Source organism: Triturus cristatus, chromosome 2_2 (genome assembly GCF_964204655.1).
Source record: "Triturus cristatus chromosome 2_2, aTriCri1.1, whole genome shotgun sequence".
NCBI classification, from domain to species: Eukaryota; Metazoa; Chordata; class Amphibia; order Caudata; family Salamandridae; genus Triturus; species Triturus cristatus.
This window is the reverse complement of record NC_140582.1, coordinates 812,481,313-812,508,049: the sequence shown is the minus strand read 5'-3', so window position 1 is coordinate 812,508,049 and position 26,737 is coordinate 812,481,313. Positions and strand designations below refer to the sequence as shown.

Genomic DNA, 26,737 nt, shown 5'->3' with positions numbered 1-26,737 from the left:
TAGCTCTACTAGCACAATGCTAAAAAAAAACTTTAAAAAACTAGAACGCAAAGAACAGGCAATTGGGCGAACAACCCCATACCTGACAATGGATAAGTGACTTCTCTGTGCTCCCCCATACCTTCCCTTATTGTAGAATTCATAGGTTGGCAAGCAAGCGCAGAGCTCTCAAGTTTTCCACGTCTATACCAGAGCAGCTAATGCAGTCCCAAGGTTTTACTATGCATTCTGGGGCAAGTAAAGCGGTCGGTCCCGTGTGAAATGCTGACTGCAAATCCCACAATGCAAAGAAAACGCATGGACTGAATGAACTACTCATGCATGGACTTAAAACTCAGAGCTCTTCAAGCGCAATCATAATATTAGCAATAGTGGCCTGTCCCTAAACAGCTAAAATTATGTTCGAACTAGGAAGCTGTATTCTTAATTAATTTGAAAGTTCTGCTTTAACAATAAACAGAACCATAGTAAAATCAGGTAAACATCGATCCATTTAAAAAAAATAATAATTCACTATATTTGAACTTAACATACTGTTGCCCTATCAATTAGGTACGCTGCAGTGCCACTAGAGACACTTAGGCAAAATGTATTTAGCGAGATAAAATTTTATGAGACAAAGTTGCCTCCAGCGACAAGTTAAAATAAGCATTGCACTACTTGCATTAAGGCACACGGTAGGGACGGGTTCAGCTAAACAAGACATTTTTCAGACTAGAAAAATAGATTTGGGCTAAAACAAGTTTGTGTTATCCATTCTAAGGTCTGTTGTGCGCTTATGGCGAGTCTGGAGGTCTGTCTCTGCAGGTGGGGTTGCAAAACGCCAATTTCATGTCTTAATTGAGCCATCTGCACACTTCACCTGCCGCCCTTATTTAATTAGGCCTCAGAGGCGGGCTCGGGGCCAGACACTATGGCTACGCTATCGGACGAGGCTATGGACAGCTACATGTACTCGGCCTACACGCCGTACAACTATAGGTATCTGAACCCCAAAGGCAAGGGCGGTGGCTGGAGGCAGCGGGGTTACCTCGCCTCCTATGCGGACACCGGAGAGTACTTCGACAACTACCAGCGTGCGCAGCTTAAGGCCATCTTGTCCCAGGTGAACCCCAACCTGACCCCGCGCCTGCGCAAGGCCAACACCCGGGATGTCGGGGTGCAGGTGAACCCCCGGCAGGACGCCTCGGTGCAGTGCTCGCTGGGGCCCCGCACCCTGTCCCGTAGGAGGCGGGGCGTGTGGAGACAGGCTCCGCAAGAGCCCGACGGGACTCCGGCCTCCTCGCCCCCCAAGACCGTACGCTTCCCACGGACCATCGCAGTGTACTCGCCCGTCGCTTCCCGGAGACTGACCACCTTCACGGAGGAAGAGGACGCGGAGGCCAAGGACGGCGGAGAGGGGAAACCCGAGAGCGCGGAGAGTTCTGGGGAGCGGCCCGTAGAGGAGAAGGGTAGCCCCGCGGAGGGAAGCCACGCAGACCAGCAGGAGGAGACTAGCTTGGAGAAAGAGAAGCGAGAACAGAAAGCCGAAGGGGACGCAGCAGCAGAGCCCGGGCAGCAGGAAACCACTGCCTCCCCCGACAAGGGCAGACTGCGTTTCCAGGTGAGGCGCTGGCAAGGGTCCGGGGGGGGGGGGGGAGTAGGGGGTGTAACTGTACTTCAAACTACCATATGGCCTACCACGCTGCAGTATCCTGACCGCGATAGCCTTCGCCCCTTCCCCTCTCACCCCCGCTCCCTAAGGGTGCATCCATTTGCCCCACGGCGTTGTTGGACTACCCTCGCCAGTACACCCCCTCACGCTCCCAATAACCAGCCCGTTGCTCGTTTACCAACTGCCACTTAGATGCCCATGCTTGGAAAAACTTAAACAGTCTACGTTTTCTCCTTTGCCTTCCGATACTTGGTCTTTTTGATTACTTTAGGGACTTACGTCTTAAAGTACCCGGATGCTGGGGGGGGGGGGAGAAGCATGGACTAGGTGAGATACCAGAGAAATGCGAGACCTCTGTAGCCAAGAGGAAGAACACTGGAATATGTTGTCGAGAACTGCAGGCGGTGCCAGTACAATGAGTTTGAAAGCAGTGTAAGTGTTTCTTGATCGGGATTTAACCAATTAGTTGCCGGAACAGGGTGCTTATTCATGTAACACTAATGAATTCTTGGTGGGGGTCAGTAGTCCGCTTTGTTGCAGAGGGTAATCTGGGGGTACCTGGTGAAATAAGGGAAGGGGAGTAAGATTACGGTGGGTGTGAGGCGAGAATACCCTAGAGTTACAAGACGGAAAACTTCCCCTCAGTTTGTCCCTGTGACTGACAATGTAGGTGTAACTTCCCTCAAGTCCTCCACCCGGTCTTTCTGGGTTTGGGGAGGCACATTTCTATCCAAGGAGAGCTCTGGTGAAAAATTAGACGGGCAGTAATAATTTGCCTGCCTTTTTCAGCTGCCTATATTGTACCGTTGACTCGGACGCTGCAGTTTATTTCTTCCCAACCGGTCTTCCTCTAGCTGTGAGATGATGCTGTCTGGAAACTTAAGAGCCGAAGCCCTCAAGAAATCTGTCAAATTTCCCCTTAAATAGGATCATTGGATCTGTTGGTTGCTTGGGTGTGGAGCCCAGGAAGATGTGCCCTGCACTGATTGGGCAATGTTAGTTCTATGCAAGACTCCCATAGTTTATTGATGGGTAGGGCGGCATTTCATACTTATGCCAACATCAATCACAGATTATTCACTTTGGGGCAATAATGAGGACGAATCTCTACTGTCTGCACTACATGTAGTAGAATAACAAATTCCAGTTGCCAAAGGAAGACCCTTTTGCTTTGAGTTTTTGGTACTTTTGCACAGGTACTGGAACTCAAAACCCTTGAGTTGCCCCTGTTAGCATTAAAAGACATGGGTCAGAGGAATCCACATGCTTCCCCAGTTACACAGTAGCTTAATTTTTATCAAGAACCATAGGTTTCAGAGACTTAATTTAATCAATTTCGAACCGTTCCCAAGTTACTACAGGAGCCTCTTGTTTTCTTTTTTCAATGGCCCCTGTAAGATTGCGCTTTGCTACATTTCTAGCACACGTGGTTCAATATATGTAGTGGTTCCATTCTCTGAGCCCCAGCTTGACTCTAGAAGATGCTTGGATCTTAAGACTTCATTGAGTGCCATGCACTACCTACATACATGTAAATTCAGATCTCGTTCTTATAAAATGAGTTTCTCTTTGGTTACAGATACAGCTCCAAACATGCTACCACTTTCTAAAAAAGCTTCGACAGCTCAGCCTAGTTTCTACTGCAGTGCCAGGCTTGCAAATGGAATTTGTATTTATACATGTATTGTTGTATGGAATCTGTATTGTTATGCATCTAAGGCGGAAATCTGGCGGGGATCCCAGGGGGCACTGGGCTCCCCCTGTGATCCCAAATACTGCACACTGAGTGCCCTGGGTGGGTTCCAGGGCACCCAGCGCCATGAGGTTGGGCCCAGGGGATGGAGCTCCTGGGGCAAAACCCCCCCACCCCATTCCCCATGAATGCTTTCTTGTCCTGGTGAGAGCAGAGTCCAAGGTTCTACCTTTAAACTACTGCAAGTATGGAAATGTGCAAATCACCTGGAAGTCTGCCCATTTGGCCCTGCCCTGTGCACCTTAGAAGTATGGAAAGGTCTTCCCGCCTCTTGCGAGTATGATGGACAGTTTACCAAAAGAGCGCCCAGCACGTTTCCGATCTATTTTAGTGATGCTTTCTTAATGTCATAGAATATAAGGACTTTTTCACCAAACAAAGAAACACTTGCTTGATATATAATTGGGGTTGGGAGCACACTGCCTCACATCCCAGCACAGTTCGTAGCGATTGACAGCACTAATCTGCACCAACTTTGGTGAAAAACTCTGCAAAATTTCAAGTAAGCATTTAAATTGAATGCATTTATCAGGATGCAAAGGGACGAACTGTGCTGGGAGGTGAAGAAGTGTGCTCCCATCCCCCTTCTACTTGCTAGATATAGTTAGGCGGAAGGATCCATGTTGGATGGAGATGTACCTGTTTATAGTATCGTTGTCTCCTCTATAGGACGATTGATGTTATCACAAGCTTCTGAATGAAAACGTAGAGGAACAATCTCATTGTGGCACATGGTCACTGGACACCTTTCCTTGTGGTCCATTACACAGATGTAGTGTAGAATATGCACTAGGCATTTACCCAATGAGGTAGCACTTTTAACCAGTAGAAAGTACTCCAGTTGAGTAGACATTTTGTGCAAATCTGTGGACCGTTGTTGGATAAATGGGAAGATGAGGTTCTGTTCTAGCCCAGTCGCACAGCTGCTGACACCCACTTAATCAAATACCCATTCAGCCACTCACAGGTACACACAGCCACTCAGAGATGCTCTTAGAGACCCATACAGCCACTCACGCACCCACTTACAGATCCATACAGTCGCTCACACACTCATAGAGCCAATCACACTGCCACTCATAGGCACATACTGGCTGAAGTGTTGGCAGCCAATCTGATCTCTCCACAAGATCGGTTGGAACTTCGATGGATCCACGTCCCTAGATATCTATATTTTTTTCTTTAATAACTTTAAAACTACGGAGCAGACTTGCACCAAATCACAAAAAGGGCTCTTTCTGGACCCAGAGCTAGCTTTCTGCTAAATTTGGTGTACATCTGTCCAGTGGTTTGGGCTGTAGTAGTGTCTAAAATCTCTATGGGAATTATCATGTGAGACACATTTTGTGGGCCTCCCTTTTCTCGTCCCCTGCTTGATATATTACCCCGAAACGTTTCATGCACAACTAGAATCGGGTCACTTTAAAAAGACCATTTAGTGAAGATTTTTTTAATCTGCACCAAAGTTATACGCAAGTCCAAAAACACTTTTTCTATGGAAACTAGGTCATAACTATAGCTACCTACTGGTGACCATCAGTAGGAGATACAAAAAAAACAAAGGTTACAGGAAAGTTATAGTTGGGCTCAGGTTTCACTCATACAAAACCAGTGAAATTCCTTGGCTAACTATAACTTGCATCCCTGCAATGCACTGCTTATTACCTCACATATTACATCACTCATGACCTGGTCAGTGACATCACTGGTGACATCATCCAGTGACTGAGTGTTTTTAATAACTTTGAGTGTTACATATGTATACCAAGGCGTATTGGTGAATCAGTGGGTATATGAGTGACTGTATGGATATTTCAGTGGGTGCGTGTCTGACTGTATAAGTGATGTGTTTAGGTGTCTCAGTTAATGTATTGGTGAGTTACTGGTTGTGTGAATGTTTGTATCAGTCTTGTCATTTGGTGTCTAAGTTGCTGTATGGGTGGGTGAGTGGCTGTATGGGTGAGTGATTGGTTGTCTGAGTATCTGTATGGGTGTCTGAGTGTTGGAGTCTGTGGGTGGATGAGGTTGTGTGCATCTGCCTGTATGGATGAGTGAGTGGGTGAGTCAGTGGCTTTAGGGGTTAGTGTGTCTGTGTGGGTGAGTGGATGTGTCAGTGGTATATGGGTGAAAGGCAGTATAGGTGAGTGATGGGGTATATGAGTGACTGTATGGGTGAGCGAGTGAATGAGTGAGCTGTATGGGTGTGTGCTTGTGTCAGCGACTGTATAGGTGAGTTGAGTGAGTACGTGTTGGCATCTGTATCAGTAAGTGTGTGTAACTGTATGGGGGAGTAGGTGTGTGAGTAGCTTCATGGGTGACTGACTCAGTGTGTGAGTAGCTGTATCAGTGTATGAGTGAATGTCAATGCCTGTTTTAGTGAGTGGGTGTATGAGAGGCTGTATGAGTGGATGTGTGTAGATGTATGAATCAATGAGTGTGCAAGTACTGGTATGAGTCTGTGAATGGGTTCGTGAATGGTTTGTGAGAGTAGGTGAATGAAAGTTTCTATGAGGGTGTGAGTGGGTGCGTTAGTGATTTTTGGGGATGACATCGTCCGTGATGATGTCAATGATGTCACGGACCAGGTCATGAGTGATGTAATATGTGAGGTCAGAAGCAGTGCATTGCAGAGGGTGCGAGTTATAGTTAGTTCTGCTAACTAGAACTACTGAATTTCACTGGTTGTGAAGGAAACCTGAGCCTAACTATAACATCCATGTAACCGTTGTATTTCTCTGTGAATTTCTAAGGTTTTTTAAAATTCAATTTCCTAACTGGACCCACCGATTCACTGCTGTGAAAACCCCCCTCCCAGATGGAGACCTTAATGCAATCCTCCAGGCCTTACTTTCCTCGCAGGTCTCAGTCAAAAAAAGGATAGATGAGGTTTGAGTCGACATGTCACTCATACGCCAAGACCTCTGCTATGCCACGGCCCGTATAACGGAGGCTGAATCCCGCCTTTCCACAGTCTAGGATGAGGTACATCAACTGAAAGGAAAAAGTCACACAACTTTGATCTCACACGAAGGAACTGCACAGGAGGGGTGAGGTCACCGAAACCTCTTGAGGCATAACCTTCGGCTGGTGGGCTTCCCTGAAGAAGTTGAGCGGGGTCAGGCGGCGACTCGCATCGAGAATTGGACTAAGTCCTAGGTGCCAGAGAGTGTACTGTCAACATGGTTTGTGGTGGAATGGGCTCACCGATCTCTAGCACCCAGACCACCACCAGGAGCCCCTCACCCACCAATCATTGCCAGGATCGTCAGCTTCAGGGGCAAGGAAACTATCCTGCAAGCAGCCTGGTCCAAAGCAGGCCTGACCTTCCAAGGCCACATTATTAGTTTCCCAGACTACACTAGGGAAGTCCAGACCCAACGACTATCTTACAAGGAGGTCAAGTAGAGGCTGCGTGATCTCCACCTCCAATACTGACTGCTCTTCTGGGCCCATCTTTGGGTCCTTTTCGAAGATAAAACCACTTCTTTGAATTGACAGTCAGCCTGGACCTGGCTTACGGAGGAGCGCCCTCTTGGATCCGAGTGGCGGTCCCTCCCCTCCATTTCCCCAGACTGGGGTGGCGCTGCCTGTGGGTTCCGGGTCCCGGAGGTGGCACACCCACTCCCGCAAGGGCCAGGGGGCCCGGGGTGGTGTCTGCCTCGCTGGCGGCTGCTGGCAGTCACCGCAAGGATCTGATGGGCTGTTGGCTTCTGATGCCCCACTGTGCGCCTGATCCTTGGGGAGGCCCTCGGCTGGGAGCAGTCCTCCCACACCCCCAGACATAGGATTCACAGACACTGATCTTTCCCATAGCCCAAACATCTAAGATATGCAGTCACAAACACGGCTGGCTCTAAGCAGAGAGGAACTCTCCCAAGAAACTAGGTTAAACTGTCCAGTATGAGCCAAAGTGTCCAGCTGGATTCAGCCCATGCAACATACATATCCTGACGAATGGAGGGGTCCACCACGCAGCTTTGTATTAAGCTCTCTAGTTTAGTTATTAGTGCGACAGATGCTTCCTTTCACGAAGTATAGGGTGTGGGTTGGGTTGGGGAAGGGTCTGTGACCGTTATCCCAAGTTATGGTTCACCTACGTTTGACCACAGCACTCGATTTCTCACTCGCAACAAACATGCACACGGCCCTGGCGCCAGATGACCAGATCTCCTCACACACTGATCTGCTGTCCAGCCTGACCCTCCAGACTGGCAGCACAGTGTGCCCCCTCAGTCGCCACAGACGGACTATGGCGCTAGCATTACATAAGGGAGAGCCCCCCGAATTCTGTCTTGGAACGTCAATGGCTTTCTAGACAGGGTTAAATGCACGGCAGTCCTGAGATACGCCCACAGACACACCCCCAATGCCCTTTTACCCCAAGAAACACACCTCATGGGTAACCATTGCCCCTTCCTTGTGAGGTACGGGTTCGCCGGAGCCTGGCAAGCAGGCTTTGAGTGGGGCTCACATGAGGTAGCAATCCTTCTTTGGCGCACCTTTCCCTTCGTGCCCAGTAATGTTTTCTGGGACCCCCAGGGCCGCTTCATAATCCTGACAGGGCCGCTTTGTGATCCTGACTGGGAGGGACGGTCTTTAATCTAGTGTCACTCTACGTGCCACCAGCTACCCTAGCAACCACCTTGAAAACCACTAGTGACCACATATCCTCTCTCCCTCTGGGCTTGTTGTGATGGGGATTTCAACACGGTTATGCGACCAGACCTAGACATCACAGGCACACCCTCCTCTAACAGGTCCTTATGTGCCCGGAGACTGACAGAGTGGGTGATGAACCTGGGCCTGTGCGATGTCTGGAGGACATGGAACCCTAGAACTGCTCAGTCAGTACACACACCCCTCTGCGGCCCACCACTTACACATGCGTATTGACCTGGACTTCATGCCCGCTCCTGAAGGCTGTGAGGTCTCCAACATCTGCATCCTCCTCAGAGGCATCTCGGATCACTCTCCGCTTCTTCTCAGTCTAGGGGACTCGGCGGGCACACTACTCCCCATCTGGAGGCTGAATGCTTGGTTCAAATTACAGAAGGCGGTCTGGCGACTAACTCCAACAGTACTTCCAAGCTAACCAAAACACTGTCCCCTCTTCAGGTATCCTCTGGGAGGCCGGGAAGGCCACCATCCGCTGCTTTGACAGGGGCCATCTTAAGGCCAAACAACCGGCATAAGACAGCCAGCTCACTCTTTTCGAAGCCCAGGCTTCCCGCCTGGAGCAGACCCTGCCTGCAGCCTCGGTCGAAATGGAGGAGAGACAGCTCTCGCTACTTGGATGAAATTAAGCAATTTTTGCTGGATTCAGCAAAGCTGATATGGATGTCCTTGGTTGCCCGTATATATGGATTGGGGCGGGGAACAAGAATGGGAGAATACTCCATAGGCTGGCCTTGTACCCTATGGCGAACCGCATAGACCCTAAGATCCAAGATCTAGCAGGCGTCACTTGTCGCACCCCAGTCTCCAGATCCCAGGCCTTCGCCGACTACTACTCCCGACTTTACTCACCAGCCTGATCAGACACCCCCGCCCTTGAATTGTCCGAACTGGGACTAATCCAACTCCTCCGGCTACATGAATCGGAGGTGGCCAGCTTGGACCTCCCTATCATGGGGGAGGAAATGGGGGATGCTATCTCCTTTGTAGTGGCCAGAAAGACACCTGGGCCAGACGGCTTCCCACAAGAATACTACGCCTCATACCGGGGTATACTTATTCCCCCACCTCCACAACCTCTGTGCTGAGTTGGCAGAAACAGGAAGGTTTCCACTTGAAACAAATGTAGCGACCATGGTAGTCATCCCCAAGACGCAACCCCTCTTGCCTTCCTGCTCTGATTATCGCCCAATCTCTCTAGTAAACACAGAAATAAAAATATATGCACCTTTGAGCAGGCATTGGGTCTGAGACTGAACCCTGCCAAGTCAACTTTAGTCCCCCTCCACATATCAAGAGACTGCTTCGGCGGGCAATCTACCATCTCGATACTGCGTCAGTCGTTGAGGTTCCTGGGTATCTGGATCGCGCTGCTCCCAGATTTGGCGTGGTCACTCAACATCACACCACTGGTTAAGAAAACCAAGACGGACCTACATGGCTCACAGGCTCTCCCGCTCAACCCCTTGAGGAGGATCGCCCTGTTTTAAAATGATTCTTCTCCCGCTTCCTATACATCATCTAAAAAGGCCCCGTTCCTCCTCCCGCAAAGGTGTTTCAGGGAACTGGACATCCTGGCCACAGCCTTTCTTTGGGGGAACTTGAGGCCTCGAATGGCTGTTGCCCACTGCCAAATACTGCCTTTTGATAGAGATTGGTCATGCCCATGCCTCCACCGACACTGCCTAGCAACCCACCTGCTAGTCCTGCACGATTGGTTCAACGGTGGATGGTTTGACCCCCGCCTACTGGGTTGAGTTGGAAGGGCTGGGGCTGTCCTATATCCAAGCAATGCTATATGGCGATCCGATACCTACTGCACTACCCACGGCAACCTGGGCGGTCTTACTGGCTTGGCGCGCTTCCCTGCAATACACATGCTGGGACACCAGACTCACACAGCAGACACCCCTCTGGCCCGGCACGAGACTCAGGGGAGTGGGAGTGCTGGATGGCTTCAGGAAATGGGATCTGATTGGTATTTCACAGTTGGGGGGACGTATAAACTGGGACCATATGTGCTCCTTCCAGGACTTGCAAGCCGCCTACTCCCTTCACATGTCCCATTTCTACAAATATCTGCAACTCCGGCACACTCTTGCCTCACACGTCTCCACTTGTACTACACTTCCAGAGTTCAGTCCCTTGGAGGCCTAGTTCATGTGTAATTTGGGAAAGGGCGGAGTGTCGCGTATCTACCGGTCACTAACCAACAGTCCGATTACACTCGATCCCCATAGACACCGATGGGAGGCTTGGTTGAGCCTGCTGGAGGAGGAGGACTGGCTCCGTGTGGTTCAACTATACTATCTCCACTGTGCATATCTCACTCCTAGTCTCCTCAACCAGGTGGGCCTACTAGGTACCCCGTCCTGCACGTGTTGTGGGTCAGATCCGGCAGACTTCTTGCACATGGTATGGGTATGTCCTAGTCTTGTACTGGGACGCACTGGATTTGGAACAGACGCCCTGGGCTGGGAGATGCCATGTAATCCCCTGAACTTACTCCTGGGTGTTATGGACAGCCCAGACGGCTTCTGAGCGGACAAAACTTTTTTGGGTACAGCCATCATGGTGGCCAAACAGGACATAGCTGCCGCCTGGAAAAGCCCCACCCACCCAGCATAGCCAAATGGCGCAGGGGCGTCGACTGGTGTGCAGCATTGAGAAGCCACTGTACGAAGCTAGAGGGTGTGCAGCTAAGCATGGTTGGGTGTGGGGCAAATGGTTGGGTAGGAGATTTTTGCTACTGAGCGAGACACCTCGGTCTGGCTTAGCCCATGGTGTGCATTGTAAACCACTAGTGAGACCGATACTGTATCAGGACTGTGATGAATTGTTGTGCTGTACTTACTGTTTACCAAATTTCAATAAAATTGGTTATAAATAAAAAAATAAAATGCGTAACCCGGAAGTCTTGCCAAAAACCTGCAAGGTCTGTAAAATGCAAGGGCCAGAGGTCGGTAATGAAGAACAGATCATAGTCTGCATATAGAGCTATCCTGTCCGACAACTCCGCAGACCACTCAAAGCTCCGCACCTGGACATCCACCTACACCCAGGCAGAAGTAGAAAAAGCAGCATCACCCGAGTAGTGGGACTGTGTAATGGCCACCAGCAGCGCCATGTTGTCCGGGCCCATTGGACCCAGCTGAGTTTGTAGCTACACCCCAATGCTGGCAAGTTGATCTATAGTGTTCTACTTGGCCGTCACACCGAGATGTTTGTCTTTAATCATGATGAAATCACAGTCCTGTCACCTGTATTGTTGTTTTCAATTTGCACAACCAGTCAGGCCCCCTAATATGTCTCCCAGGGGTGGCACGAGCAGTTTGTGAAGAATGGCCCTGCTCCACAACAGACGGGAGCAGCCAGGGACCCTGGCACAAGATTCCAACTGCCTCCCCCTCCCTGCCCCCCACAGCAGCAATTCCAGCCTTTGCCAATCCTTGGCCACGAGCTGCACCAGGGCATGGCCTGACCACCTCTGCAAGCAGGGGACCGATTCAGCGCAGTTCCCTAACAGAGTACTGCGCCAAGGAGTAGAGGGACTGGCTCAAGCTCCAGGCAGATAGTCAATCACAGAGCCAGCCCGTTTAGTGGCATACATATATGGTCCCACTGTACAAGGGGTCTAACCAGTAGCGATTCAATCTGCCCCTAGTAAGTATTGGGGTCTAGGCAAAGAGGAGACTCTGCCATTCCTTGCAGCTCTTACATCTAGGGATGATGACTCTATCCTGCAGCTTAATAGGTCTCTCAGCAGGAGTGGGCGGGGAAGAGGTGCTCTCGCACATGTGGCACTCCCAGTCTTAAGTGCTACAGCAAACAAATGATGGACGGAATGCTGACAATGCAAACATTCTCCCCCAGTCAAAAGATCTGGGTTAAATCCATTGTTCTTTTGCCCACTGCGCCACCCCAGTTTGGACCCAGCCATATGCAAATCAGTCTTGACCCTGTGCCTAATGGGAACAGTCCAGACCGAACTGCCAAGCCAGGTCTTCCCTGGCCCAGAAACAAGCATCTTGGGACCGGTTTCAGGGTATGTCACCCTTCAGCCTGGCTAGCTTAAATCCAGTGGCACAGTGAGAAAGGGACCCACGTCTGGACATACCGGTTTGCCCTATGTGGGAAGGGTATGCCCAGATGTGAGTCCCGTGCTCACTACGCCACTGGAGTCAAGCTATCCTGGCTGAAGAGGGGTGAAACCCCGAAACCGGTCCTAGGATGCTGGATTCCAGTCCGGGGAAGACATGGCTTGGCAGTTCGGCCTGGACTGTTCCCATGAGGCACAGGGGCGAGACTGATTTGCATATGGCCATGTCTGAACTGGGGTGGCGTGGTGAACAAAATAACAATGGATTAAACCCAGATCTGCGACTGGGGGTGAATGTTTTGCCAATGTGCAACATGCTGTCCATCATCTTGTGTGTTTTGCTGTACTCAGTCTTAAGGCCAGGCCCCAACCACCATGGCCTGATCCGGGCACTGTATTGCGTCCCCAGGTTGACGCAGCAGATCCGGGCAGCCCCAGTCCCAGGCAGTTGCTGTCAAATGTTGAGGCCCTAGACCGGCTCCAGACCCTCCAGGAGCCAGGCTAGCACTCATCACATGTGGGTCAGTTGCCACCCTGCAGGCGACCGAAGCAGGCCTCCGCACCAAGCCTCCCCTACCATCAGTCCTCGCAGACTCCAGGCACTCTGCCTACTCTCCGGGCACAGTCCCCACTCCGTAGGCCGCTGCACCAGGCTCGGCAGCCACTGATAGGTCCACGCTGCTAGAACCTCTGTCTGCCCGCAGCCTCACGACACCAGGGTCTTCTTGCAGTCTCCGCCACACCTGGGGCGGTGATGGGAGGATTTAATGAAGATGTGGGCAGGATGATGATGGATCAGTGGAGCGACTGCCTGGAGCGCACCTACGAAGCATCTGCTGTGATGGTCTGCTAGGCCATACCCCCCTGCTTATGTTTTGGCTATACTTTTTAAGGACTGCACTTGTAATGCCTTCCGTTCTTGAAGAATTTCAGTTGTTAAATTGTCCCATGTGACTTTCAACCAATAAATCCAAGCCTGAAGAGGCTTGTAGGATAATAGATTCTTTGGAAAAGTTGAAATTAAGAATCCCATCCTGCTTGGTGAAAGCTAAAAAGGCTCTCCCGACACAAGGCTATATGGCAGATGTAACATGGAATTATTTCAAGCATGTGCAGGACCAGAACACTGGGCCAGAAGGTAAAGAAAGAAAACCTAATTAGGTTTAGCTGGTGTTAAACACATGATTATCTCAAGGACCAGCCATTCCTTGAGACCGCTTGCTCTCTTAAAGTTAAGAAGCTACTGTCAATGAGACTTGGTGTGCTTCCTACCCTTGACTTCAAGCCTAAATGGCAGGAGGAAGGCCAACGGGGGTGTATGCGGTGCAGTTTGTCACCAGTCAAAGGAAATGCTGTTGCACATCTCTGCATCTGCCCCAATAGGAATAATGTTTAGGTCAAAAGTGGGCGGCCAGGGGGGTTACAACTTGCCTTAATTCCCCCTACCCCGCCCAGACGAGTGTTTGGCCATTGTAGTCTTTATAATATGCGCATCTGTGCGAATGTCCTGCCCGTTCAGGTCAAAGGTGGGCTACTAGCGGCGTGGTAAAACAGACAATGGTTTAATCACCTATCCCGCCTTGCTGAGGTTCTGTTTATATGTAGGCTGTACATATGCACTTCGGCACTTTATGTACAGTGGTTACCCCACCCCCTTTAGGTTAAGGGTGAATCGCTAGAGTGCAGCAAGAATAACCATGTTCTATCTGTCCGTTTGAGTTTTGGATACATGCAGTTTATGCAGCATGCACCCCAGCACTTTATGTAAAGGGGCCTTTACTGGACAGAAACCAGATTGGTTATTGTGATTTTAGACACGGTTGAGGTGGGATGCAATAGCTTGTGGTATTTTAGGCAATCCACTCCCTTGGTAACTAGGCCTTGGACGAATGCGGGTTTGCACTATGCACTAGGCTCTATGCATCTTGATCTCAGATGGTGACAGGCCCTTTCAATGTTATGCCTTTTTCTCACAGAGCGAGGTTCCAATCCTATGAACCCATAGTAATGAGTTATGGTGGGGAAACGTGCAGCAGCACTTGGTTCCCAAGGCATTGTAGCTATATTTGGCCTCACTGACATATTTTGAGTTGACCGTACCGAGGATTAACGGTAATGTGCCACTCTCAATACAGACAGTAGCCAGCTTAGGCTTTTTTTTGGTTTTTATAGGTGGGAAGGGATGGCCTTAAATGTTATGTTTTGCCTTTTAAACTTCTTTTAACAATTGGAATGTATGTTGAAAGTGTTATGTATATTTGTATTGTTTTTATTAACTAATAATCTATTTACTATTTTAATTGGGTTTAGCAGGTAAATTGTTAGTGGGGATTTGATGCAGATTGGTTTTGCGAATAGCTTGATGGAAGATCTGGAACCAAATAGTCTTTGCGGCAAAATTCTGAGTCCTAGCAATAAAGGTTTGTTCAAATTGTAAGGCTCATTACAGAAGATAAAGAAGTTAGTCTGATTCAAATCTGCCTCAATAATGCATAAAATAAGAGTGCAAAAGGGAATTGGCAATAACCAAATATAGTTAGCGGACTGCTCAGTTCATAAGTCAAAGGAGAGTCTCTTATACAAATCAGAGCATGCTAACAAAGGCTGCTCAGTAAGAAAGCAAAGCAAATCAGTTTATGGAACCATTCTGTTTATTTATCGATCTATACCTCGTACATCTTTGCGCCTACAACCCTGGGGCCGGCAGCAGTGGTTGGTAGTGGTTGCAAATACTGCTGTATCCCTACAACCCATGGGCCGGCAGCGTTAAGAGATCGTTTTCAGAACATAAGAAATAACCAAGAACAACAAAAAACACATCAAAAAATAAAAGTGACTTTTACCACCCCCTCTCCCATCCTCCTCCCAAGCCCTATGTCGCTTCCGGCATGTAATCTAGAGTAGTATGTCCTACTGGGTGTGGGGGGGTTAGACTAGATATGCGGCAAACGTGGACTGTAGTGACTGTCTCTAAGGAGGTAGAAGGTGTAGGATTCACAAGTATTGTGGCCAAGTGACTTCTTGAAATTCCTCCGATAGAATCTGTATAAACGGGGACTATAATTCCACATATTTATCATCTTTATGGTCTGCTACCATGGACATTCATTTCATGGCTAGAATTAGCCGCAGTTTTTGTAACCATCCCACCTGATCCGGGACTTCTGAAGTGCCCCATCTAGTCAGAATGGTTTGTTACGCGGCTAGTAATGAAAGGGCCACTTGTCTGCCCATCAGGGAGCGTAAGGGGAATGTTTGGTAGGCCCAGTAACGTGTCTCAAATGCTTTATGACATAAAGGACTGCCTCCCAAAAGTGTTCTAGTTTGGGGCAGTGCCAAAGTATGTGAACCAGGGACCCTGTCTGACCACATCCCCACCAGCATTTCTCAGATAGATTCTTGTCCCAGGAGTGAATGCAAGCCGGGGTAAGGTACCAATAAGATGGCATTTTGTAAGCTGACTCTGCGCCTGCTGTATTATGTGCAGTGTGTCTGGCTCTATAGTGAATGTCTTCCCATTGTTTGTCGGACATGGCACGCCCTAATTCTTCTTCTTCCCCAAGTTCTGATATAAGGTGTTTATCGTCATGTTTTTGTACCAGCCATTTCTCAAACCAGTTAATTTTCTAGAGGCTGCCTCCCGGTATATTGGCCCCATGACCCAATGGCTAAGCTGTCTGTATTGAAACTCATCTGTCCAAGGAAGATCGTAATCCTGTCGTAACTGATCAAATGGGATCCAGCTCACAGGGTCAAATAAAGACCCAATGCGTTTACACCCTTGCTACGGTGACCTTTTGAATATTGTTGAATTACGTCCTGGAGGGGAGTCTGGGTTCCCGGCGATTGGCGTAATCGGGGACAGAAATGTCATCCATTTCATAGTGCGTGTTACTCTGTCCCATGCTCTCATTGTTGGTTTAGTTATCGGAGAGGAATACAATCCCAGGACCTATGTCTGCGCGGCAGCCAGATCTCCCTCCAAATGTTGATTCCTGCTACTATTTGCTCCATGAAGGACCGATGTTTTTCTGATAATTCACGATTCCATTCTAGAATGAAGTGTAAATGTGCTGCTTGTTGGTACCTCTGGAGTAATGGCAGCCTAAAATTTCCCTCCCCCCCCATCCCGTGTTGACTTAGTGATATGTGCACATGCTATTCATGGTTTTTCCTGTCCCAAACAAACTTATTAATGACCAACTGTACAGAGCGCATTGCTTTCAGGGGCGGAGTTAGACCTAATGTTTGAAAGAGGTATAGGATGCGTGGTAAGATTGTCATCTTAACCACCGCAATTCTACCGAACCATGCCAATTGCTCAAGTTCAGTACTGTCTGGTCCACGAGAGCAATGTAGTTTTAGGCTCCTGTCTTGGACACAGTGGGGGGCCAAGGTGATGCCTAGATAAGGTATAGACGGTTCAGCCCAAGACAATGGGAATGCTCCTTTCAGCAAGCCTTTCTGTGATGATTTAGTTAGGTTTACTTTAAATCCCGATACCCCTCCAAAACTTTCCAATGCTGTCATGAGGGTGGTAGCGAGGTCTGCGGGCGCATAAGAGGATCACATCGTCTGCATAGAGACTGACGGTGTGAGTCTCTGCACCAAATTTGATGCCGGTGATTTGTGGGTTGTATAATCTTTTGGGCAAAAGGCTCTTGATACAGAGCAAAGAGGAGTGGAGATAGTGGGCAGTCCTGCAGAGTGCCTCTTGCTATGGGGAAACTGTTTGAGGACACCCCATTGATATGTACAAAGGCTCTAGGAGCCTTGTATATGCAACTAACCCATTTAATACGGCCTCTCCAAATCTAAAATGCCGAAGCATGTCAAAAAGGAAGGACCATCAGACTCTGAACGCTTTTTCAGCGTCGATAAAAAGGAATAACGCCTCTTTGTGATCGGTGTATGACATCATGAGATGAAGTAGCTGTTTTGTATTGTCTCCTCCTTGACGAGTGCGAATGAATCAGTCGAATCAGTGGATTCAAACGAGCCGCCAATATTCTTGCAAATAACTTGCCGTCCATATTTAATAAGGAGATAGGGCAGTACGAACCACATTCTGTGGGGTCCTTTGCTGGCTTAAGGATGACTGAAATCGATGCCTCCAGCAGGGAATCAGTTAACGAGCCTGTGTTTGAAAAATAATTAAATAAACTGGTCAATAGGGGTGCGATCTCTGGGCAAAATGTTTTATAAAATTGTGCTGTAAACCCATCAGGGCCTGGTGATTTTTGAAATTGAAGTGTTCAATTGCTGTGAATACTACTCCTATTCGAATTTCCTGATCTAATTGTTCTGCAAGAGACTCTGGTATTTTAGTCACTGAGATATGTTGAAGATACCTCTCAGGCGAGGTCTGGTCTGTGCTTGTTTCAGAGTGCAGTGTGTGGTAGAAATTTTGGAACACTCTTGCTATGTCTTGGTCAGCAGTCACTGTGCTACCGGTAGCATCTCTTATTGAGCTTATTGACGCCGCTAACGTCTTTGCCCTCAGTCTCTGTGCTAACTACTTCCCACATTTATCACTGCCTAAGTAGAATTTGATGCAGTCTTAGGAGGGCATACTCCTCTGTCCAAGTCGAGACGACTCGGGCGCATTCTCTTATTTTTCAGAGCTCTCCACACTCTGAGAGCTCATGGCCGTTTATGTATTGTTTCCAGTTCTACCACTTCTTGCACTATGCTCTGGCGTTTTTCCCACCGTAATCTGTTTTCACCCGCAGAGATCGCAATGCATTCCCCTCTAATCACGAACTTGAGTGCTTCCCAGACGGATGCTAAGGACGCTGAACCTACATCATTAGTACTCCATTATTACAGAATTTGTGCGCACACCCTCTCGACCACTTCCTCACATGATTAGGGGGGTGTGTATTCTGATGCAATGACACTGATCATGGCATGATCCGAGAGAGAGAGCGTGGTTCAATGGTAGGGTCAGAAAGGCTAGAAGGTAAGGCTGGTGTGGCTAAAAAAAATATCTATGCGGGCGTATGTTTTGAGATGCTGAGTAGTATGTGTAATCTTTTATGCCCGGGTGGTGAATACGCCATGTATCATCTAGACCGTGGCCTATTAGCCAACGCTGGCTATCTGTTGAAAAGGCTCCTGTCTGCGCTTGATGCTGCGCCGATCTATCTAGAGTGTTGTCCATTACCAGATTGAGGTCCCCCCCCCCCCCCCCCCCTTATTAGAATAGCAGCATCCGGGGATGTCATAACCCCACCTAGGGCTTTATGGACAAAGGTCTCCTGCTGGGTGTTTGGGTTGTAAATGGAAGCAAGTGTGAAGTGCATAGAATCCCATCGTATTCTGACTGCCAATAAACGTCCCCTAATTTCAACGACAGTAGCGATTACTTTACCATTAAACCTTGCAATAAGGAAGGTGGTCACTCCCTTGGTCTTTTGGGATGTGTTGGAGTACCATAATTGGTGGGGGAATCTCCGAGAGCGCATGTCTCTCGTTGCAGGAGGTGTTTCTTGTAGGAGGCAATTGTCTCATCCTGAATTTTCTAATAGGGATAGTATCGCAGAGCGCTTTACCGGGTGGTTGAGGCCTCGGACGTTGAGGCTTACAATCTTCAGTGTCCTACCCATGAATTCTGTGCGGGGAGAACAAGTAATGGGCACCACAGTAGCTTGTGTGTTGTTCACCCGGACTGAGATGCCGCCGTGGTTGTCGAGGTCTTTATGGTCCATGATTGGACTCGGGTGCAGAGGGGAATGTAGCCCTAACAAAAATACCACACTACCCAAAAAAACGAAACCCAATGTAAACTAAGAAACCTTCTCACACTACAAACAACCACAGTTCGTCAAAAGTTAACTGATTGCAGGGGTTGTGCGCTGGAGTCTTTTCCGTTGCCTGCACGATGGGATGGTATCTCGACTCGCCTGCTTGACTGACTGAGGAGAGGAGCTGCCTCGTCTGAGGTGTCTTCTGGCGCCATCCTGCCCAAGATCTCCCAGGGCCATCATGGGATCACTTACAGGGAGACCAGACTTTCCAGCGAGCTGGCCAGAGCGTCGATTACTGCTTTCCTTTCACTTGCAATTGTCTCGGTCAGTTTTATGATTGGTGGGGAGACCCCTTCCTTGCACCAGAGGGCGATCTTTGAATTGTCTCTCCGAGCAGATCTGCCACGTTCCTCTTGGTCAGCCTCTGTGCTGATTCCCAAGACCTCACATGCTTGTTTAAAGATTTGATCTGCCGTAGCGTGTCAAGCCTGAATATGATGCGAAAGCGATGGCCACAAGAGTACGATATCCCTTTTCCTCTAAGGTGCGCGGTGACTGGTTGAAATTCCTTGCACTTGAACAGTGTGGTTAAGGATAGATCTTGGAAAAAGAGCAGAGTATGTCCCCTGAATTTTACTGGGTGTACTTTCTGTGCTTCTCGAATTAGTCTCTTTGATCTGGAAACCGTGCACACACGCTAGAATGTCTGGTGGAGGTGCTTTGTTGCCCCTGGGTAAGTCCACTTGATACGCTCTGTCGATCTGTATGTACGTAGGGCTTTCATCACCCAGCACCTCTTTGAAAAGAGCAAGGACGTATGCTTGAATATAGTTTCTTTCTGCCTGTGATGGCGCTTCCCAGATGTGCATGTTATTTCTCCTTGAGCGGTTTTCTAGATCTTCAGTGGCCGCCTGTAGATCAATGTTGCTCCCTTAATTGCAATATCTCCTGCTGCATCATATCCAGCTCTTCATCCCTGCTGTTTTTCTTTTTCTTCCAACGTCGAGACCCGGTCTCCCACGTCACCTAGGTCTTTTCGTACTTCTTTTAGGTCCGCTGAGAGCTGAGCTTGCATAGTCAGATGTTTGCGCAGAGAGGTGAAAAGTGAGGTCATAAAGGCTTTGGTTGCCGGGGCATCAGCTGTGTCTGCTCCATCTTTGTGGTTTTCTTCCCCCACTGGGCTGCATGCGGGGGCGCCTATCGATAGTTGCTTAGTCACCGAGCGATTCTTCTTGACCCTGGCCGTTGCCATTGGGGCTGCGCGACTGTCGTCCTGTCGCTGTGCGCCCGGGGGCAGTTAGAAGCGATCCGCGAGTAAGTCCTTCTCCCCCTTCACTTTATGTACTCATTTAGTATCTCCCTTACAGTAGGTCTGTCTGGTGGTCGGTCAGGCAGGTTCCTGGTCTTTACTTCCAGTTCACGGGATTCGTAAGGTCTAAAAGATTATCCTCTGGTGTGCCCTCCTGATAGTCTGTGGTGGTTGCGCAGTGTTTTTGTAATTCAGGGGTCTGCCCCGGGAGAGTTCCTCTCCCCAATATACACAATGCTGTGCAGTGTCACTGCAAGGGGACCCCCTTTTTTCCTCCCTTCCCACTGTTCCTTGTTGCTGATTCTGTTTGTGAAGCTTGTGGGTCCACCATCTCCAGGCTATGCAGGCTTCGACTGGGACACAGGGGCTCCCTTGTATGGCTCTATTTCGTATTCCAGCCTGAGGGCCCTTCTTCCCCACTTAATAAACATACGCTGTTGGTCCGGTGGTGTCTTCACAGTTCCCAGGGGCCTTGAAGTAGCTCTTTTCCTTTTATTTTGCACTCTCCCCCTGCTTGCCTGCTATTGTGGCCTCACTCTGACCCCTCCAGGTGCCTTAAAGGGACAGTCCAAAAGAGAAATGATGCTCCCAGCCTTACCGGTGCTGCTGGGCAGAGTCTGTCTATGCCAGCTTTCAGAGCGCTGCGTCCTCACTCCGGCTGTGTAATAGGACCGGGTTGCTGCAGACCCAGTTTGTGGTCTCCTGTCTCTTCCCGGTCTCCCGCCACAGCCGCCGATTGCAGTGCATGGGCTGTGGCACGACGAAGGCTTTGATCTCCCGCTAGGCTCCTCCCTCTTTTCGGGCCTTGTGAAGGGGCTGCTGCTCTCAGCTCCTCGCGGTCGTTGCCTGCCACGGCTCACCTTCGGCTCACCTTCGTCTGTCGGGCCTTCAGCCCAGGTCCACAGCAGCGGCCCCCAGAGTCCCACAGTGCTTTCTTCGGCGGCTCCTATCCAGGGGTCTGTTGTGTCCTGCTGGACACAGTCTAGTGTTTTCTGCCAGCCACTCCCCCGAGGGCTGGCCCACACACACACCCCCTCACCCATCCAACACGGACGTCACCAGTCAGGTGACCCGGCGAATAAAGGGGCCCGAGTGCACGTGCTCGTGGCCAGTTAGCTAACGATAGCCACGGTGTCTGTGCCAGTCATTGTTCATCATGTGGGCCTAGGCCCACGACATAACATTTGGCGACGAGCGGGTCTATCCCGCGTGTGCAGCCGCCGTGTTCCCGCAAGAGAAGGGGGACTGTGCATCGCCCTTACAGAGGGCAGACCCTGAAGCAGGTGATCATATCGTCGACGTATCCGAGGGGCGTGTGAAGGGCCCCACGGTGAAGCTGAGGTGGCGGAAGCCCGCCCCGCGCATGACGATCCTGCAGTTCCTACCGCTGGCGTGAGGTAAAGCCCCATGAACGCAGACGGAGCACGGGCGAGGCCGGACTGCTGAGACTTTGCCCTGAGGAAGAAGTGAGCCTGTCCAGCGATCGGGCCAAGGTGAGCCCGGGATGGCGATAGTGCCGGGCTGTCATGGAGCTCCGCACAGTAAACGGAAGCGGCCCGTTGCTGACCGGAGAAACGCCGGTGCACAGCTGTGTCCAGCGAGGACTGCAGGGATGAAGGCTGGCCACAACGCAATCGAGCAGAGCAGGGGCCCATCCCGCTGTTGATCCGCCTACAATTCCCGCGGGTGTAAGGTGAGCCCTGGCTGCGGGACATCGGGGGCATTGAAGAGAGCGTAATGAGGGGAGAGTAGGAAGTAAAGCGGTAGCCCGCTATGTCACCCCTCGAAGGAGACTGACACTGCCCCATACCGGCAGCTGCGCTAAACTTACGCCCCCCCCCCGCGCAGCGTGTGAACTGCGAGGCTGCAGCGATGGGGTGGAGTAAGGAAGAGACCGTGTCCCGCCAGCGGACGATCAGAGCATCGCAAGTGCAAACTCTGTCCAGGCGGCCGTCAATGAAAAGTGCCGAAGCACACTAGGGCTGCCGGGTGTGGAGTAACATTAGCTTAAATGCCCATTCAGATCTGTGCAGAAAAGAAATTAAACGGAGCGAAATCTTACCGCAGTAGAGAGTGGCCGTGGCGCCACGAGGACCGCTGGTGCCGTGCACTGAGGCCCAGGAACGTCCAGGTGTATCTGCAGCTCGGTGGGCATCGGGGCTGGAAAGAAGAAGGTAGCACCCTCCACGAGGTGCCTGCCCTCCATTCCTCTGCCCCATCGAAGCCCGGGGAGTACAGGACAAACGGCAGCATAAAGGAACCGAGCGTGGTTCCAGAACGAAGGAAAACGACCGCAGACGGCCAGAGTTTGCCCTGCAGCGCCATCTAGTGGCCGTTTTGCGCTATTGCGGCCAAGGAAAAGAATAATATCGACAAGCAGACCAGAAAAAGGATCCAATTTCTGCAGCATGCACTAAGTGCCAGAGAAGAATGTTATCCATGTGTTAAAAAGAATAAATAAATAATAATAATAATACGCTAAAGAACACAACCAGTGCCAGCAGCAGCACCGAACTGGTTGTTGCAGCACAAAACAAGTGAGGGACAATATTGCACTAGCAGAAAGAAAAAGGCAACGCTGAACAGGAACACAGTGAAGTCTGACAAGGGCATAAAGTGATTGTGCAGGAAAGCCGCCATGCCAAAGTGGTGCCAAGAAACTACACAGCTCTAAGGATGAAGAGATAAGGCGCAGTTAGGCGCCAGGAGCACAGACACACAGCGCCAAGCACGTACGCAGCCACACAGTGAGTGCATGACGTAACACAACACTGCACCTAAAACGAAAAGCGCCCACGCCCACTGTACTGGTCACCCCAGCCAAACATAAGGAGAGGACAGAGTGGGAGGAACTAAGCAATGGTCAAGACATCACAGCAATAGATGGATCAGAATGGTGCCACCTGCCCCATGGACTGCATGTCAGGTTGACAATAAGAGACTGATGCAGAGTGAGAGACCCCCCAGGCCGGTGGAGAGAGTGAGAGACCCCCCCCAGGCCGGTGGAGAGAGTGAGAGACCCCCCCAGGCCGGTGGAGAGAAGAAGAGACCCCCAGGCCGGTGGAGAGAAGACGAGACCCCCCAGGCCGGTGGAGAGAGTGAGAGACCCCCCCAGGCTGGTGGAGGGAGAAGAAGAGATCCCCCAGGCTGGTGGAGAGAGTGAGAGACCCCCCAGGCCAGTGGAGTGAGTGAGAGACCCCCCCAGGCTGGTGGAGAGAGAAGAGACCCCCAGGCCGGTGGAGAGAGAAGAGACCCCCAGGCCGGTGGAGAGAGAGAGAGACCCCCGACCAGGAGAGAGAGACACCCTGCTGCCATGCACACGGAGCCACCCTGATGCCACTACCAATGTCTTCAGTCAGAGAATTACCTACCCTGGAAAGCTGAAAGTGTAGTGAACCGAGAGAAGAAGCCACACAACAGTGACTGAGAAATGCGAGCATTTTGCACGCCAACTTGCGGTGAATAGTCCCATCGCAGTAAAGAGAACCTGGCTGATATTTCTCAGAAAAAGTGATAGACAAGTATATACACTATTTGTGGCAAGTGACCACCGCAGCAAGAAAAGCAAGTATACAGCGCCACTGCTGCCAGAGCAGAGGCAAGGAAAAGAGGAGACGGAAGGGCGATTACCCGCCATCTGTAAAGCACCAAGGAAATTCCCAGAAGGGAGAGGGGCCCTGTGTGGCCCGAAAGCAGGAGGAAGAGAGATCGTAATCACCCCACCTGCACCAACGTCGCCCAGCAGTGAGCCAGAGATTATTCAGGGAGTGCCCCCAATACTGCCTTAAGACACTGGTGTGCAACAGTCCGGTGCAGGCAGGAGGAGAGTCCAGCACTCCGAGTGGCACGTCACCACTACTGACGCAAGAGAAGGGAGATACATACCTCCCAAGCGATCCGAAATTACAGCTGGAATACTCTGTCAAGGAGAGGAAGGGTATGGAAGGTCTTACACAACGGATCCATCAAAACTCACCTACCTCCACTGCCGTTCCTGAAATGGCTGACGCACCTGAGAAGCACAGGTGTAGAAGCGACTTGCACTGCAACACGATGCCAGTGCAGCACGATGCTACTGCAACACGATGCCTTTGCAGCATGATGCTACTGCAACACGATGCCTTTGCAGCATGATGCTACTGCAACACGATGCCATTGCAGCATGACGCTACTGCAACACGATGCCACTGCAACACGATGTCATTGCAGCAAGATGCCACTGCAACACAATGCCATTGCAGCAAGATGCCACTGCAACACGATGCCATTTGCAGCACGATGCCACTGCAACACGATGTCATTGCAGCAAGATGCCACTGCAGCAAGAAGCGACCTGCATTACGTGGTCTGTTGACACATTCTAGAGAAGATAAGGAGTGGCGAGATATAGGACAGTGAAAGTCCTATTCCAGGAAAACGGACGACAACAAGGGAACAGTGGGAATCAACAAAAGGGGACTAGAACAAATACTCGCACGATCACCTGAGTGCACCTTCTAAGATACGACAGCCACTGGGGTGGGGTGACATCATTCTTCATAGCGACCGTCATCCACCTGTCGCCGGCTGCTTAAAGAAAAGGGCATCCCTGTTCTACTTACACAAATGCAAAATCAGAAGAGCTGCACCAAGTGTCCGACGAGTATCATGACTGCATAGATTCGCCAGTCATCCCTATTCACTGCCAGCTATCACCAGATGTGGTGCAAGTCGTCTCATGGCAGCCACTCCATCATCTGTCATGTGCATCACTGCCATCGTTGGCGCGTCAAGAACAATAACTGGAGTCCCACACCATTTGCCAGAACCAGCGACGATCCGAAAATACAGTGACCATCTGTTGAACCAGCGCATGTCCTGATCCTGGTAGCGAGAGCATGTTTCTGGCCAAGACACATCCACCCCTGAAGTTTGCACGAGTGACGAGGCAGTGGCTCCAGAGTCAGAGCCCATATGCAGTCCCGGGGCAACTCATCCAAGGGGCCTCCCAGAGCGTGAGAGATGGTCTGTACTGTGCCCCACCAATGGATTCCAGGAAGTACCCAGGCCATCCAACCGAGAATCTCAACAGGTCACAGAAGGCCAAGACTGTCGTCAAAGGATCAAGCGACGCAATCGTCTGGTGTGTTACAGTGGACTCATCTATACGCTCCTGATGCACCCATGTTGAACAATAAGATACCGATTGCCTCACAGCAAGAGTACGCTGGACCGATGAACATCACGTAGGTGGACCATCCCTCAACTGAAGCGAAGCTGAAAGGTCCGGATTTCAGCAGCATCGTGTTCATCCCCAGATATACCTGGTTAAAGTATGGACATGTGCAAAGACGTCCGGGTGCTCCCAGCTGCACCTGTCCATCGGTGTCCTGCGAACTACATCTCTGAACTGTGGGACTTCCATTATTTTAGTTGTTTTTCTCATTCCTTCACATAGGTTGGACTTTTGTTTGGTGTTTTTCGTTTTATTAAAATTTGGGAGGAATGTTGTGTCCTGCTGGACACAGTCTAGTGTTTTCTGCCAGCCACTCCCCCGAGGGCTGGCCCACACACACACCCCCTCACCCATCCAACACGGACGTCACCAGTCAGGTGACCCGGCGAATAAAGGGGCCCGAGTGCACGTGCTCGTGGCCAGTTAGCTAACGATAGCCACGGTGTCTGTGCCAGTCATTGTTCATCATGTGGGCCTAGGCCCACGACATAACAGGGTCGTGGGCTCCAGTCCTGCGCAGCTCGGCCTTATGCCCTTCTTTCTCCATGCGGTGGCAGTTTTTTGTTTTCATGGGTCAGCGGGTCCGAGAAAAAGGGCCAGCTGGGGAGCCCCGAACCTCAGTGCGTTTTCCTTCGGGGAGGTGCTCCGCCCTGGGCGGCTAGTTGTAGCTTTTGCCAGTGGCGCCGGAGAGACTCTGCAACATCTCTCACTCGGCCTCCATCCTGGCCACGCCCCCGGCAAATCTGTTTATAAAACTAAACCGATATCTGTTTATAAAACTAAACCGATATCTGTTTATAAAACTAAACAGATAACCAACTGACACGGACTGCTTGGAATGAAAGCAAGTAAAGGGCATTTAGGCATAAGTCAAATAAGCAAGCAAAATTCGCTGGCAAGTCTGTCACACGTCCCAGAAAGGGCACATTGTATGGTTTCAGAGCAGTGAAAAACACTCCATGTTGCATGTAAATGGTATCCTAGGGCTGTACTAACAAAGGTACATGACCTAAACCAATCCATATTCTACGTGAAAAGTTCTAGTAAACACCTATATTAATTAGTAGTCACCCCTTACCCTGCAACAAGGGAAATTGCATGATATTCATGCAGACTCTACAATGAGCCATTTTAAAATGAAAACAGTTGTGGCTTAGGCAGCAGCTGGCCGTGACTATCGCAACATATGAGAAACCATACAATTTAAATGAATCCCATTTCGACTATTTTATGAAAAATAAATAAATACAACAGACTCATCCATGCATGAAACTTCTAGATGCA

General features: G+C 50.1%; 1 protein-coding gene across 2 annotated transcripts in view; it reads left to right on the top strand.

Moving 5' to 3' along the window:
- The first annotated feature begins 833 nt into the window (after nt 1–833).
- ZAR1 (zygote arrest 1) overlaps nt 834–26,737 on the top strand; it is a 240,311-nt gene continuing 214,407 nt past the window's right edge. Inside the window, exon 1 of one of the 2 annotated variants that reach the window (XM_085642138.1) lies at nt 834–1,603. In XM_085642138.1, coding sequence (XP_085498264.1) covers nt 914–1,603 — 690 coding nt within the window. In that variant the 5' untranslated portion in view covers nt 834–913. The remainder of the gene's footprint in view (nt 1,604–26,737) is intronic. The other variant, XM_085642137.1, reaches the window with a different exon arrangement.